General features: G+C 48.1%; 1 protein-coding gene across 15 annotated transcripts in view; it reads left to right on the forward strand.

Annotated features, from left to right (window-relative positions):
• PLEKHM1 (pleckstrin homology and RUN domain containing M1) overlaps positions 1-14,152 on the forward strand; it is a 144,490-nt gene that overhangs the window by 35,959 nt on the left and 94,379 nt on the right. For 9 of the 15 annotated variants that reach the window (XR_012156415.1, XR_012156416.1, XM_073326188.1 and 6 more), the window contains 6 exons: positions 1,073-1,313; positions 1,955-2,866; positions 5,356-5,501; positions 6,326-6,519; positions 8,629-8,692; positions 12,310-12,467. Coding sequence is in view for 11 of the 15 variants with exons in the window: in XM_073326188.1 (XP_073182289.1) it covers positions 1,073-1,313; positions 1,955-2,866; positions 5,356-5,501; positions 6,326-6,519; positions 8,629-8,692; positions 12,310-12,467 (1,715 nt within the window). In the remaining 4 variants the exon portion in view is untranslated. Of the gene's footprint in view, positions 1-1,072; positions 1,314-1,954; positions 2,867-3,154; positions 3,208-5,355; positions 5,502-6,325; positions 6,520-8,628; positions 8,693-12,309; positions 12,468-14,152 lie in introns of those variants that run through there. The other 6 variants (XM_073326194.1, XM_073326197.1, XM_073326191.1 and 3 more) reach the window with 5 other exon arrangements.

Here is a 14,152-nt window from a genome sequence, read left to right on the forward strand (position 1 = left end):
TGCCGGGAGCTGGGAATGGGCGACAGGGGATAGATCACTTGATGATTCCCTATTCTGTTCATTCCCTATGGAGCACCTGGCATTGGCCACTGTCAGAAGACAGGACACTGGGCTAGATGGACTATTGGTCTGACTCGGTGGGGCTGTTCTTCTGTTCTTCTTATGTTCTTATCTCTTTTTTTTAAAGATCTGGTCTAGTTCAAACAGAAATTATGTTGGGGAATCCTACAGCCTGTGTTATGCAGGAGGTCAGATTAGAGGATCCAGTGGTCCCTTTTGGCCTTGGAATCTAGGAATCTGTGTAATTTTTTTGTACTTCAAAAAGCCACTTGTGCTGCGTGGGTTTAACTGAGGGCAGTATTTGGTCTTGCAGTTGTGAGAAGACAAGGTCAACTAGAAATGGTCAACGTGATTAAGCTAAAGTACAAGACGAGAAAAGTAGCTCAACTGAGGAGCAAGTATGTAGAAGCAGCTCAGCTTGGATGCAAACTTAATGCAAACACCTCTTCTAAGAGCTCTGCAGCGCAGCACTCAGGGAATGGGGTGGGGGGAAAGGTTGCCTAGTGTTGCTCATTTAGAAGCAGCAATGGCCAGCTGTAGATGGTGTCTCATTAAGTGCTTTGTGATGGTGGAAATGGCAGCTACAAAATTAGGTTTCTTTGATCATGGTGGGCTAAATGGTGGATCCCTTGGGGTGTTTCGGAGGGTGCCGAAAACTTCCTACTCTGACCTCCTGGTGACAAATCTTGTTCAGTTAACTGTATTGACCAAGGAGAGAGAGAGAACTTGTCATGGCCGTGCACTGGGGTAGGACTGACTAACTGACCAGTAATTAGATACAGAGAGCTGTTAGTGCAGCTTACAAACATTTGTAACTCATTAAAAGGTAAATATTCTTGATTTTGTAGGCAGTTAAACCCTGACCTTTATGCATTTATGTACCTGCTTCATTTTATAGATGTGAGCAGACCCACTGCAGTTAATGGTTCCGCTCCTGTGTCAAGTTAAGCGTGGATATGTTTACAGGATCCTGGCCTAAGTTCAATAATATTTCAGTTCTTTTTTTAAATAGAAAAGAAGGAGCTGGATATCAGAAGACGATTTCTACAGGCCTTCTCCAGAAGGGAGCAGTAAAGGCCTAACTGATTCTTATGGGTCCTCTCTTGAGGGGGCCAGAGAAGGCCAGTCCGCAGAACTGATCAGTGCACTCGGTTTGGAGCGACCCCTCTTATCCTCTTCAAAGACTGGGAAGCCCAAGCCATCCCCTGACCAAGAACAAAAGGGCTTCCATGTTGTTCATCGCAGGCAGATCGGTATGTGCATTCCAACCAAGAATGGATCAGTTGGGAAATGGGATGAAAAGTCATCCCAATGAAGAGTTGATGCCCTTTTTTAGCCTCCCTTTCTGCTGTAGGTGCCTATACACTGTGGAGAGCTGGAAGTCAGTTTGTTCTTTCTAGAAACTACCTGGCAAATCCTCATTGTGAAAGAAGTGGTTTACACAACGTTATTCTGATCAGACCAATTCTGAGCAGGTTTAGGTGACACTGTTAATAACAACGGGGCCAGTAGTGGCAGCTATGTTTGGGCTCCCAGTGTTGCTGAGCCCACATTAACAGTGACGGGAAATATTTAGAAAATTTCTCTAGTGTAGAAAAGCCCTAAGGATGCCTTTCTCCTCCATGGCTCAGGTGTGTATTCACTGACACCAATGCAAAGTGCAGACAGAGTTACAATTCTCATTGGAGAGTTTGTACACACTCATTTTGCACTGGTGTCAATGCAAGGCGCACGGCAATGGAAAATCAGGCCATTATCAAACCGATTCAGCTGTGTCTATTCAATATTTTTTATGCGGTTTATTTGCATGCTGCTGTGAATTGTTTATTAGCTTTTCTCTGCTTTGTCTGTCATATTCTTCCGGGTTTCATGGAAATGCCTTGTCCTCTCAAAGGTCTTTCCAATCCATTCCGAGGCCTCCTGAAGCTGGGCAATCTGGAGAGGAGGGGAGCAATGGGCCTCTGGAAAGAGTTCTTCTGTGAGTTATCCCCGCTGGAGTTCCGCCTCTTCCTGGACCACGAAGAGCGGATTTACAGTGAGAATTACTCTCTGCTGCGATGCGAGTCGCAGGGGCTGGTTCACAGTGACGGCCGGTTTGAGCTGGTGTTCTCTGGTAAGAAACTGTGCTTACGAGCGCCTTCCCGAGATGAAGCTGAGGACTGGCTAGACAGGATACACGAGGCTCGATGCAAGTGTCGGCCTCAGCAAGAGGAGGAATGGGAGACGCTTGACTGTCCAGAAGACGACCTTGAAGGACACACAATTGGAGTGTTGCTCGGTGACTCAGCTGCTTTGCTCCAGTACAACAGAGCTGGAAATGCCTGTGATTGGACGTCTTCTCTTGCACCAGAATTAGATGCCATTAAAGAATCGGTTCTTTATATGGATGTAGATAAAGCTTGGGCTCCTTTTATTTTTTCCTTGTCATTAGAAGCTTTAAAATGCTTTAAAGTAAAGAACGATGAAAAAACATTAAGCAACAGCTATGGAATAGAGACAATCCAAGACATTCTTCCCGACACGAGTCTTGGTGGGCCTGCGTTTTTCAAGGTGATAACCTCTAAAGCCATCTTGAAGCTGCAAGCTGAGAGTGCTGATGCCGCCGCAGCATGGAGGGGGCTTGTTCGTAGAGTATTAACCTCATATCTTGAAACTGCAGAGGAAGCCCTGACACTTGGTGGCAATTTGGATGGGAATTCTCAGGCAATCTTGAAAAACACTGTAAAGGAAAATGGCTTTTTCTTACAATATCTGGTGGCCATCCCCATGGAGAAAGGACTGGACTCCCAGAGCTTCATATGTGCAGGTAGGTACATGTTGGCTCTGATTTGCTCACTTGCTTCAGCCTCTGCCGGAAAGGCGAGGACTGTGTTAATGGGGCATCACAGCTGAAAGTCATGGCTACAACCTGTGGGATAAACATGGGCAAATCATGAGGAATAAGTGCATGTTCTAAAAGATCAATATTCCAGTGACAAATAATTTCACTTTAACAGTTTTATATTACAAGTGTGACAACCTTCTTAAGTAAAATATTCATTTAACCACAAACAACAAATACCTTCTAATATACAAGGTCATTTTGATTTAATAGGATAACGATCATTGATTTCTACATAAAGCTGCATTTGCTCTTTCTTTAATATGGTAAGTTGATTAAACTTGAAAAATCCCCTTCAGACTTCTCTGTCACTCCTATAATGTTTCCTGTGCCCTACATGTTTTTCAGAACTTTCTTTTAACTCCCGTTTTATATCTTTCCCACTCAGTCTCTAACTGTCTCGGGTGTGTCTACTCATTTCTGAAACTTCGGTTCCTTCTGTCCTAATAATGGGTATTCTGCTCCTGATAGATGGAAGCCGCAGACTGTGTCTTTTGCAATGCCAGCCCAACTTCCTGTCCCTGACAGGTAGATCAGCCTCTGTCTGAGCTTTGCTTTCCTCTCTCTTCACTCATTTTATAACCCTTTAAACTGGCCTGATTTGGAATCTAGATTTTCCATCGGGGCTTCTCTTTTCTGTATGCCACTTTCTCTCTGTCAGGAGCAGCTTGTAGCCCATTTGTACTACCACAGGTGGGAAGAGAAGGATAGGAGTTTAGAGAGAGACCCTGGCTCCCAGCCAACTGTAGCATGAGGCTCTGCACATACAGTCCATGGCTCTTGCTCTTCTTGCAATACACTCTTCTCTCCACCTGCTGAGAGCTGTACACAGCAGCCTGCTCAGTCAGGTTCTGCTCCCATGTTCACTGACCCTAGTGAGAGTGAGCTGTTCCCCATTTGACACACAAGCCCCTTACAGTGGGATGTGACTAGCAAGAAGAAATCATTGCCAAAGGTCTCACCAGAATGAACCCACAGGGGAAAGCGAGGTCCAAGAATCCAGTTTATTTGGTTTCCATCTGCTCCTTTTAAGTGTTTCTACATCCCTGGCTGAGCCTGGACATTTTTTTTATCTAGCCACAGAGGAGACTGTGTGTCCGCTTTACTAGCTGGTCACGTCCATGGAAATAAGTCACATTTTCAACAGTAAAAAGAAAAAGCATACTTGTGGCACCTTAGAGACTAACCAATTTATTTGAGCATGAGCTTTCGTGAGCTACAGCTCACTTCATCGGATGCAAGACCCTTAATACTGTTTCACCCTCACCTGATCTGGTTCATTCTCCATCAGAATGTTCAAGCCCAGCGGCAGGCAGCTACTTGGTTGGATACAAATTGAATGGATTCTGTTTAATATGTCAGCCTCCATTGATTCCTGCGAAGACAATGCCAGGGCACTCCTGTTAGATTGCTTCTTAGGCCTGTATCGAGAAGGTGTGGGAGGGGGAAGAGATGACACTGGAGACACCTGACTGGTGGGCCTCTCTCTCCCACACCATCCCCTGCTGGCTGAAGAGCTGGCTGCAAAGGCAAACAGTACGAATTGGGGGCCCACACCTCAAGTAGAGAGGTCCTTGGGAGCCCGTGGCCTGTCTGCTTTCCCCCAGAGCTTCCCAGAGAACAGTTTTCTCTCTAAGCAGATTTTACTTTGTCCCTAGCTGGTCATGCCAGACTAAGGCTATGTGTATACTGCACTTTCATCAGTAAAACTTTTGTTGGTCAAGGGTGTGAAAAAAGACACCCCTGACCGACAAAAGTTTTACTGACAAAAAGTGCTGGTGTGGAGAGTGCTTTGCTGGTAGGAGATGCTCTCTGTAGACATAGCCTGAGACTCTGCCCCCTCTCTCTCTTTCCAGTTGTAGTCTTATTACATGTGCATGCCTCAGTAGCTGGAGTCAGTCATTTTCCTCATGGTCTTGCTGCTCACTATTTGTTTTTATTTAGTTTAGTTTTCCACATTTTTGTTTTTTCTGTAACTGCTTTGGTCAGCTGGAAAACTTTGGGGAGAACCTCATAGAACTTCGATTTCCTCTCTCCATCTTCTGGACAGGATATACATAACCCACTGTGTGAACTGCCCCACTATAGAGCAGAAAAAAATCTCATCCACTGGGAAGTGCACTCTTCCTTTCGCAAATCAATTGTCACTATTTCTGGATGCTCCCTCTTTAAATCTCCCTCTGCGGGATTTTCCTTTGTTACTTTTTCTGGTTTCATCTTCTCATTTTCTCCTGATCTTTCTTTAGCCCTGAACCACTGTGCTGCCCTGTAATAATTAGAGATGTGCTCTGCAACGTGTGGTTCCATACACAGCCAAACTTCCCAGGGTCTGTGCTGTTTGGACCCATCTTCAGAAGTGAATGGGGGAATGAGTGTTTGTTACTCTCTCGCTGTTCAATCTCTCTTCTTTTCAGGTTGCTCCAGACAGATCGGACTCAGTTTTGTGAAACCCAAACTTTGTGCATTCTCTGGCCTCTATTACTGTGACAGCTGCCATCAGGACGACGAGTCTGTGATTCCATCGCGCCTTATCCACAACTGGGACTTGACTAAAAGAGCAGTAAGTCTATGGATGGTCCAGGCAGGGGATACCCAATTCTTTAAACATCCCCCTGCTCCGCAGAAAGGCTGATATAACCCTGGGAGGTAAAAACGGGGCAGTAGTGAGTAGAAGCAAAAGGTGGCATTGGTGAGACCAGTACTGGAATATTGTGTGCAGGTTTGGCATCCATGCTTGAAAAAGGATGTTGAAAAATTGAAGAGGGTGCAGAAAAAAACTGCAAAAATAATTTGAGGGCTGGACAAAATGCCTCACAGTACAACACTTGGGGAGCTCCGTCTGTTTAATTTTCAAAAAGATCAGGAGATGAATTTATTACACTGTGTAAAGTATCTTCACAGGGAGAAAATACCAAGCACTGAAAGGCTCTTCAGTGTAGCATGGAAAGGCAGAACAAGAACCAATGGCGGGAAATTCAAGACAGATAAATTCAAATTAGAAATAAGACACATTTTTTAACAGGGAGGGTGATTAACCTTTGGAACAAGCTGCTACAGGAGTGGTGGATTCTCCATCTTTTGGAGTCTTCAGATCAAGACTGGATGACTTTCTGCAAGATGTACTTGAGTCATGATGAAATTCTCTGGCCTGTGTTATGTGGAAGGTGCAACAATCTTATGGTCCCTTCTGGCCTTAAAATCTATGAATCAGCACTTTTGGTGCCCAGTCACTGACTGTTTCTTCCTCCTCTATGTTTTCCTTTTAAACCTCCTTTGCAGATAGGCAGTAATCTGACACTCACTGGAGTAACTGGGAACCCTTTCGTAGATTTCAGTGTGCTTTGAATTGAGCCCCTATCAATGCTTGTTTTTTCTATATTTTAGGTTTCTCGACAAGCTTTAAAATTTCTGAATCAAATCCGCATTCAACCTTTAATCAATCTGAAATTGGTGAATGAAAGCCTGTATGCTCACGTGGAGAGGATGAGTCGAATCTGTAGAAGCAGAGAACAGCTGAAACTACTTGGTGATTACCTTATAATGTGTCGCAGTGGGGCCCTGAAGGAGCTGAGCAAACGGTGAGGACCCTCTCTAAGAATTCCCCAGCATCCTAACCTTATGGCAAGGCAGCGATCAATCCTGAACCCCAAATTGCCAGCACCTTCAGTGCAGATCTTCAGGTTGATCTGCAAAGGACATGAGGTGTTAGATAGTCCATAGCACCTAACGATCCAGCCCTGGGTCCAAGGAGAGGGTCTTTCTAGTTCTGGAGCTCAGTAACTCTCTGGAGGAGACTGAACTAAAGGAACTCATGGGAGCTAGAACCTGCTGGGTTTTAATCCTGACTCTACCACCTGCCTGACTGTGTGATTTGAGCAAGTCACTTATCCTCTCCCTTATTCCCTTATAAAATGGAGATATTTACCCACATCATGGGAGTTCAGGAGGATTTTCTAATGCCTTTATAGTCCTTGAAAAGCATGAAGTGCTGGTAAATGCTAGCCATTGTCCTGCTAGCCACTCTCCGCCTCCCAGCCAGGCCCATTTCATCAAAACAGTGTGTCAGAAATCACCTCCCTTCTTGAACTGAATGAGACAGAAAGCTGTGGGTCCATACATACCTTTAACACCTTGGCTTACCCGGTGCTCCTGCCTACATTAGATAGGGCCCTGTGCATTGTTCTCTACCAGCTTTTGCTTCTTCGTACTCCCCCTGTGGCTGTCCTGGAGATGGGGCCTGCCATATAGGGTTTGTGTCGTATGCAAACTCAGCCCCCATCCAAAGCTCTGGGCACCCTTGACCGTACATTTAAAAAATGCCTGAATCAAATCCGCAATCAACCCTTACTCAGTCTGAAATGGGTGAACAAAAACCTTTATGCTCACGTGGAGAGGACGAGTTGAATCTGTAGAAGCAGAGAACAGCTGAAGCTACTTGGCAGGAGATGCAAAGTAAAAATGAAACAGAGCGGCACCTTCCCTCCCCTCCCCTCCCCTCCACACACCCCATCTGTTCCCCAGTCCTGAGACCAGTGCAGCTTAGAAGCCCTCTGTGCACTTTCCTGCTAGACAGCAGGCCCACCCTTGGTGTTTGTCACCTCTGGCAATCTGATCACATCTCATCAGAGTTGGCATTTTCCTTAAAGCCCCGGCCCTTGGAATCCTGAGATTACATGAGTATCTCAGCTTTATTGTTTAAAGTTTCTAGCCCACTTGGTGGAGGAGAAAAGCTGGAAAACGTGACCCTGAAACACTTGAACTAGAAGGCAAATTAAAAAGATCCCAAATTATTTTTTTTTAATCTCCTGATTTTTAAACCAAGCTGATGATTTTAAGCAGCCTGAACCATGACTTTTGGATGGTTGTGACTTGCAACACTCCCTCAAGCCTTTGCCAATGCCAACCCAAAGCGATGGGCTTTCCAGTGATCCCAAAGGACAATAGACGGGAGCCATGCTGACTCACTGGGAGCAGACTGCTCCAAAGGAAAGGGACCCTCACTGAGTGCTATGCCAATAGCCCTCCTCCCAGTTCTGCCTAGCGGCGTCAAGAGCAAGGCCGCTCCTGATCACAGCTATGGCAGGTCGGGAGGTCCCAGGCTGTTGGATATCCGAGAATGGTCATTTCTCACCGGTTAACTGAGTTTCTCCAATTCCCACTCACCCAGAAATCCCCCTGGTTTGTGCTGGGGTCCTTGGGACTGTTGTCCTCTGACTTCTCCTTTTGGAATTTAATGGGAAGTTCTTGTAGCTTTTGTTCTTGTGACTCAGCAAGTTTTGAGCAGAGCTCTCTGAGCCAGCTTGCTCTGTGGTAGAGTGGTGCTGGAAGGGCTTTGTGGTTTTTCTGTTTCCATCTGCTGTTAAGAGTTGTTATACATCAGTTTCTGGGCCCATGTCTTAAGAGATGTGGGGAAGGAAATCATGATAAGAAAATACCATCCTGAACCAAAGCAATCTCCTGAGAGGAAATAGCTCGGTAAAATTATATAATAAAAGTACTCTCTGACCATCTCTCAAACCGTTTTTAATGTAGAGGTAATGGGAACAAAATCTGTGATCAATACTAGTGAAGGCAGATTTGCAGTAGTTTTCTTCAGAGTCGACGTCATCTGTTTCATGTCCGTCTCGAAGTCTGTTACGGCCCTGGTAAAACATGTCTGACACTTCTTGTTTTGTGTTTGTTTGAAGACTGGGTTATCGGGACTATCTCTTGGAATCACCCCATAAATACAGTGTCGCTGATCTGAGACAGGTAGGAGCTTTGACTTATTTTTTTACTGTGTCACTGGTGAAAATGTTTTGGTTTCTCTGTATGGAAAGGAAGCTGAAACTGACAGTTTTTGCTACTTATAAAGGATCAAACAACTCACATTGTACCTGTATTTCCCTTGCTCAGCATCTCTCTCTCTCACTATGTGACTCTGTGCCTGTAGATAGGGTACAGGCGTATGGTGGTCAGTTCTGTATATAATATGTAAGGCTAGGATTTAGTCATGCCAATTTTTAGTAAACGTCATGGACAGGTCACAGGCAATTTTGTACTATAGAAATATCCCTGACTAAAACTTAGGTGCTCTGTGGGGGGGGGCAGAGGGGGGTCCTGCGGCCCTGGGGTCTACTGCGCTGGCCGCTGCAGAAGTCAGGGAGGTCCTGGAAAGTCACAGAATCTGTGACTTCTGTGACAGACTCACAGCCTTATTAATATGCACCTAACCCAGAGGTGGACAAACTACGGCCCACAGGCCACATGCGGCCCACGGGACCGTCATGCCTGAGCTCCTGGCCCAGGAGGCTAGCCCCCGGCCCCTTCCCCTGCTGTCCCCCCTCCCCCGTAGTCACGCCGGCGTGCGGGCAGCACTCTGGGTGGCGGGGCTGTGCACTCATGCAGGGCAGAGTGTCTGGCTCCAGCCGGGCGGTGCGGTGGCCAGACATGCTGCTCTGAGTGGCATGGTAAGGGGGCCAGGGCCGGGGGGTTGGATAAGGGGCAGGGAGTCCCGGGGGGCAGTCAGGGGTTGGGGTGGAGGTTCGGGGGGGGCGGTCAGGGGATGGGGAGCAGGGGGCTGTTGGATAGGGCAGAGGTTGGGGGGGGCAGTCAGGGGACGGGGAACAGGGGGGGTAGATGGAGGTGGGGTCCCGGGGGGTTGTTAGGGGCAGGGGTCCTGGAAGGGGGCGGTCAGGGGACAAGGAGCAGGGGGGTTGGATGGGTCAGGGGCTTTTAGGGGGGTGGGAAGTTGAAGGGGGCGGATTGGGGGCAGGGGCCAGGCTGTTTGGGGAGGCACAACCTTCCCTACCCGGCCCTCCATACAGTTTTGCACCCCGATGTGGCCCTCAGGCCAAAAAGTTTTCCCACCCCGACCTAACCTGAGCTCTAGTTGCATGTAATGTTGATCCAGGGTTAACCTATAAATTACACAGTCGCAGGGTTCACTCCCTGCTTGCAGTGCCTCCTGCTGGCCATCCTGGGGATTAGCTCCACCAGCATGCGCACTCCCTCCGGCAGCGTCTTCCCCTGTCTTGTCTTGTCCTGCTACCCCAGTCACTGCTGGACCAACAGCTTCCTCTTCGTGGCTTGGCCCTCCAGCCTGGTCACAAAAATCCTCCCCTTCCAAGGAATCCAAAGGCCTTCCAGACCCTGCTGTCAGGGTGGCATCTCCAACGCCTGTGCCACTATCCAGGGGCTGGTAGGGGAACCCAGGCCCACCCTCTACACTGGGCTCCAGCCTAGGCACCCTAGAACACGCAGCCATGGCCTATATCTCCTTAGTCCTCACGGCTGTTTCCCTGGGCTTCTTCCTACTCTACTGGCTTCCCCCTCTCTAGAGCTACCAGCTTCTTGACTCCCTCCACTCAGGGAGTGACTGCAGCCCGCTGCCTGCAGCCAGCTACATGGCTATATGCTGGCCCTGCCTGTTCTGCATAGCTCAGCCTGCTCCTAATGCGGGGCCAACTCGCTGACTCCTCCTCCAGGTGCACCCAGGGGAGTTAATTGGCCTGCCTAGCCACCTTAACCCCTTCCAAGCCATGTGGGCAGATACCCCACCACATACACCCAACCTCAAACCAAACCCTGCACTTTTCCCACCTCTCCCATACAAATAAAGGATGGATAGGCTTCAGAGCATGCCCTGACGGGCAACAGACACTGGGTCTGTCAGCCCAAAAAGTGAGGAGAAAGTTCCAGAGTTTGGGACCCTCCATTTGGAATGCCCTGGCTGCAGCCCTGACTTGACCATATCTGGGGAATTCATGGGCAAAATGCAAGGAGGGATGAGGATTCTCTAAGGTGCAAAGGACTCAAACCATAACACATTTCTTCTACCACAACTGCAATCAGTGATGGTAGGTGTCTGTGTGAATGTGAGAGGCCCTGCTACAGCCTCTGGGGCTAAGTCACCAGCCGGACCTTCTCATTTCAAAACTGGCCCTTCGCTGTGCCCTGCATCCCAACAGATGCTGGGATTCAACCTCCATTATTTCTATGGTCAAATCTTGGGACTGTAGCAAAAGCACCTAAAAGATGATGCATGCCATGGGACAGACAGCAAGAGAGGGAGTCTGCTTGGTAGCCAGGAACCAAACTAGATAAATCTGTATCGATCTGAGTCAGCAGCTGGAATTGCATCCAGAGCCAAAAAAGAGGCAGTACAGCTCTTGGGGTAGTGATGCCTGTGACTCGCACAGCTACATCTTGCACTAAAAGACAAGCTCCTCAGAGAGCACAGCCGGAATCTCCTCTGGCGACCTGCCTGTTGTCAGAGAAATGGAGAGTCACCTTCCCAGGCTCAAATGCTCTTGATCGCTGACGGCACCGGAGGCCAGAGAACCAATCAGGGACCCAAAACTACCCTTAAATGTAACTTCTTGGGCAGAGGGCAAGTGCCTTGTTCTCTGGGCCAAACGCCACCCCTGCCCATACCTTCCAGATGTGTCTCTGCCCACCAGCACCACCTCCGTCTTGTCTCCACTGAGGTTCCCCACATCCAAATCCTTATCCCAGCAAGGTGCTAGGGGTGCAGTTCAGCCAGCGCACTGCTCTGCAGCAGTTAAATCCCACTTCTGCCTCGACTCACAGCTGAAGTGGGACTCCCTCTGCACAGGAGTGCATTTCTCACGGAGAGAGTAAAGACGCTGCACCGTGGGAGTACAATGAAAAGGTGTTTTGGAACCCACATATCAGTTGTATGCAGCCCGCGTCACAATCTCCCCCAGCATCCTCACATACGTATAGAACAGGAGAGGTGACAGAACAGATCTCTGCACATCCCCAGACCAGAGCAGTCTTGGGAAAAGGAGAGATGCATACCAGAGAAAACTCAGACTACGTCTGCGCTACGGATCTTACAGCGGCACAGCTGGACTGCTACAGCTGTAAGATCTCCTGTGTAGACGCTTTGCCAGCAGGAGAGAGAATTAAACCCCGCCCAACAAGCAACGTTAGCTATATCGGTAGGAGAGCCTCTCCTGCCGACACCATGCTGTCCACACCAGCACTTTCGTCAGTGAAATTTATGTCATGGGGGGGGGGTGTTTTCACACCCCTGGCCAGCACCAGTTTTGCCGACAAAAGTACTAGTGTAGACAAAGCCTTCGTTTGACTCTGCTCCTAGCTGAATTTGCAGGCCTGGCAGTTAGTAAAACACCTTTTCACTTGCAAATTGAGCAGATGTGCTCTGGACTCCACCAGACCTGGTATGGCTGGAAGCAGTCACAGTATTAGTCACTTTCTGAGCGTGGCCATATTTTCAGACAGCACTAACCACCACGAGTGTGTGTGCAGGAGTAGCTCGAGGTTGCACAAAGAAGCTGCACAGCAAGAACCCACACAGACAGACTTCCCCAATGTTATTTTAAGTTTTCTCTGTTCTGCAGATAGCCGATGGCATATTTGAAGTGTACCTGCAATCTCTGATCCAGTTTGCTTCCCACCATGTCTATAACTGTGACCTCTGTACCCAACGGGGTTTCATCTGTCAGATGTGTAACGACAGCAGCATCATTTTCCCCTTTGAGTTCGACACAACCACCCGGTGAGTGAAGCTTTCCATTGTAACTTCCTGTCATGGGACGTTTAATGTGGAAGGCCCAGGAAACTCCTGACTGGCTTTGTCAACTCTTCCTCCTGCAAGGGAAGGCTGCAGAATCGATCTGTTCAGAGATTTGATGAGAAGCAGGTTTTGATGTAGCCTGTCTGTCTATCTTAGGTACTTTTCTGGTCCCCAAAACTGTAGTATCCGAGGGCTTCGTAATCTTTAATTGATGTACCCTCACATACCCTTGGGAGGCAGGGCAGGGCTATTATCTCTATTTTACAGGCGGGGAACTGAGACTGAGGCTAAAAAGTTAGGTCAACTGAGCTACGTCACTCATGGGTTTGAAAAATCCACACCCCAGTGGCATAGTTAAGCCGACCTAACCCCAGTATAGACAGCATTAGGCTGATGGAAGAATTATTTCATTGACCTAGTTACTGCCTCTCAGGACGTGGAGTAACTATGGCAGTGGGAAAACCCTTTCTGTTGGCACAGGTCATGTTTACACTGCAGCCTTTCAAGTGTAGACAAGCCCAAAGGGACTCACCCAAGGAGGCTGTGGTGGAGCAGGGACGTGAACACAGGTCACCTAAGTCCTAGGCTAGTCCCTGAAGTACTGGGCCATCCTGTCCTCTCCTGGGTGTGTTGGGAAAGAAGATGGTGACTAGACAGCTGTCTGTTGCCTGTGCTGAGCACACAGGCCTAGTGTTGGGCTCCTGAGGCCACACCTAGGCTCCTAAACAAGTGGTGTGGCTCTCAAAAGTGCTGAGCACCCAGCAGCTCCCATTGGCTTCAGTGAGTCCAGAAGTTATTTGACTCAAACAGGTGTCCTTCAGAAAAAGGCAGTGCAGCCATAGAGAAGCTAATAGAAATGGTAGGAGGTAGAATCAGGATGGTTGAGAGAGAATTTCCAGAGCGAGTTGCAAAATAAATGTGCTAACTCTGTCAGCAGGATTGAAACCTGCAAGAGACTCCGTGGACAGAGCTCCAGGGTGCACAGGGAGCTATAAAGGAGTCAGTGCCCTAAATTCCCAGACAGGGGGTTCAATCCTGCAAGGTGCTGTGCAGGGCTCTGGCCCTGATCCACTTAAGCACATGCTTAAATTTAAGCATGAGTTATTCCATTGATGCACTTTTGAGGGTTACAAATGGGCTCAAAAATAATACTGCAAAGATTGGAATGTCTTTGTATAAATTGGTGGGACACCCTCGCCAGGGACACTGTGTTCAGTTCCGGTCACCCAATTCTATAGTTAGAACCAGTGATAGCAGGAATAGGAGCTCAGAGACAGGGGATTCAAGGCCCAGAGAGATTTCCAAATGGTGAGTGTGAAAAGACTGATGGTCTAGTAAATGGACAAAGAAAATAGTTAGTGGTCTGGAAATCAAAGAATATCAGATTGGAAGGGACCTCAGGAGGTCATCTAGTCCAACCCTCCACTCAAAGCAGGACCAATCCCCAATTTTTTTTGCCCCAGATCCCTAAATGGCCCCCTCAAGGATTGAACTCACAACCCTGGGTTTAGCAGGCCAACGCTCAAACCACTGAGCTATCCCTCCGTGTGAAGAGAGAGTGAAATTGTTGAGAGCAGAGATGGCTGAGGGGACAAAATCCTGACTGGAGCCGAGACGGGAGACAGCATACTCCTATTTACTCTTTCCTACAACAAAAGAAGCATTTG

Source organism: Lepidochelys kempii, chromosome 27, assembly GCF_965140265.1.
Source record: "Lepidochelys kempii isolate rLepKem1 chromosome 27, rLepKem1.hap2, whole genome shotgun sequence".
In the NCBI taxonomy this organism is placed as follows: domain Eukaryota; kingdom Metazoa; phylum Chordata; order Testudines; family Cheloniidae; genus Lepidochelys; species Lepidochelys kempii.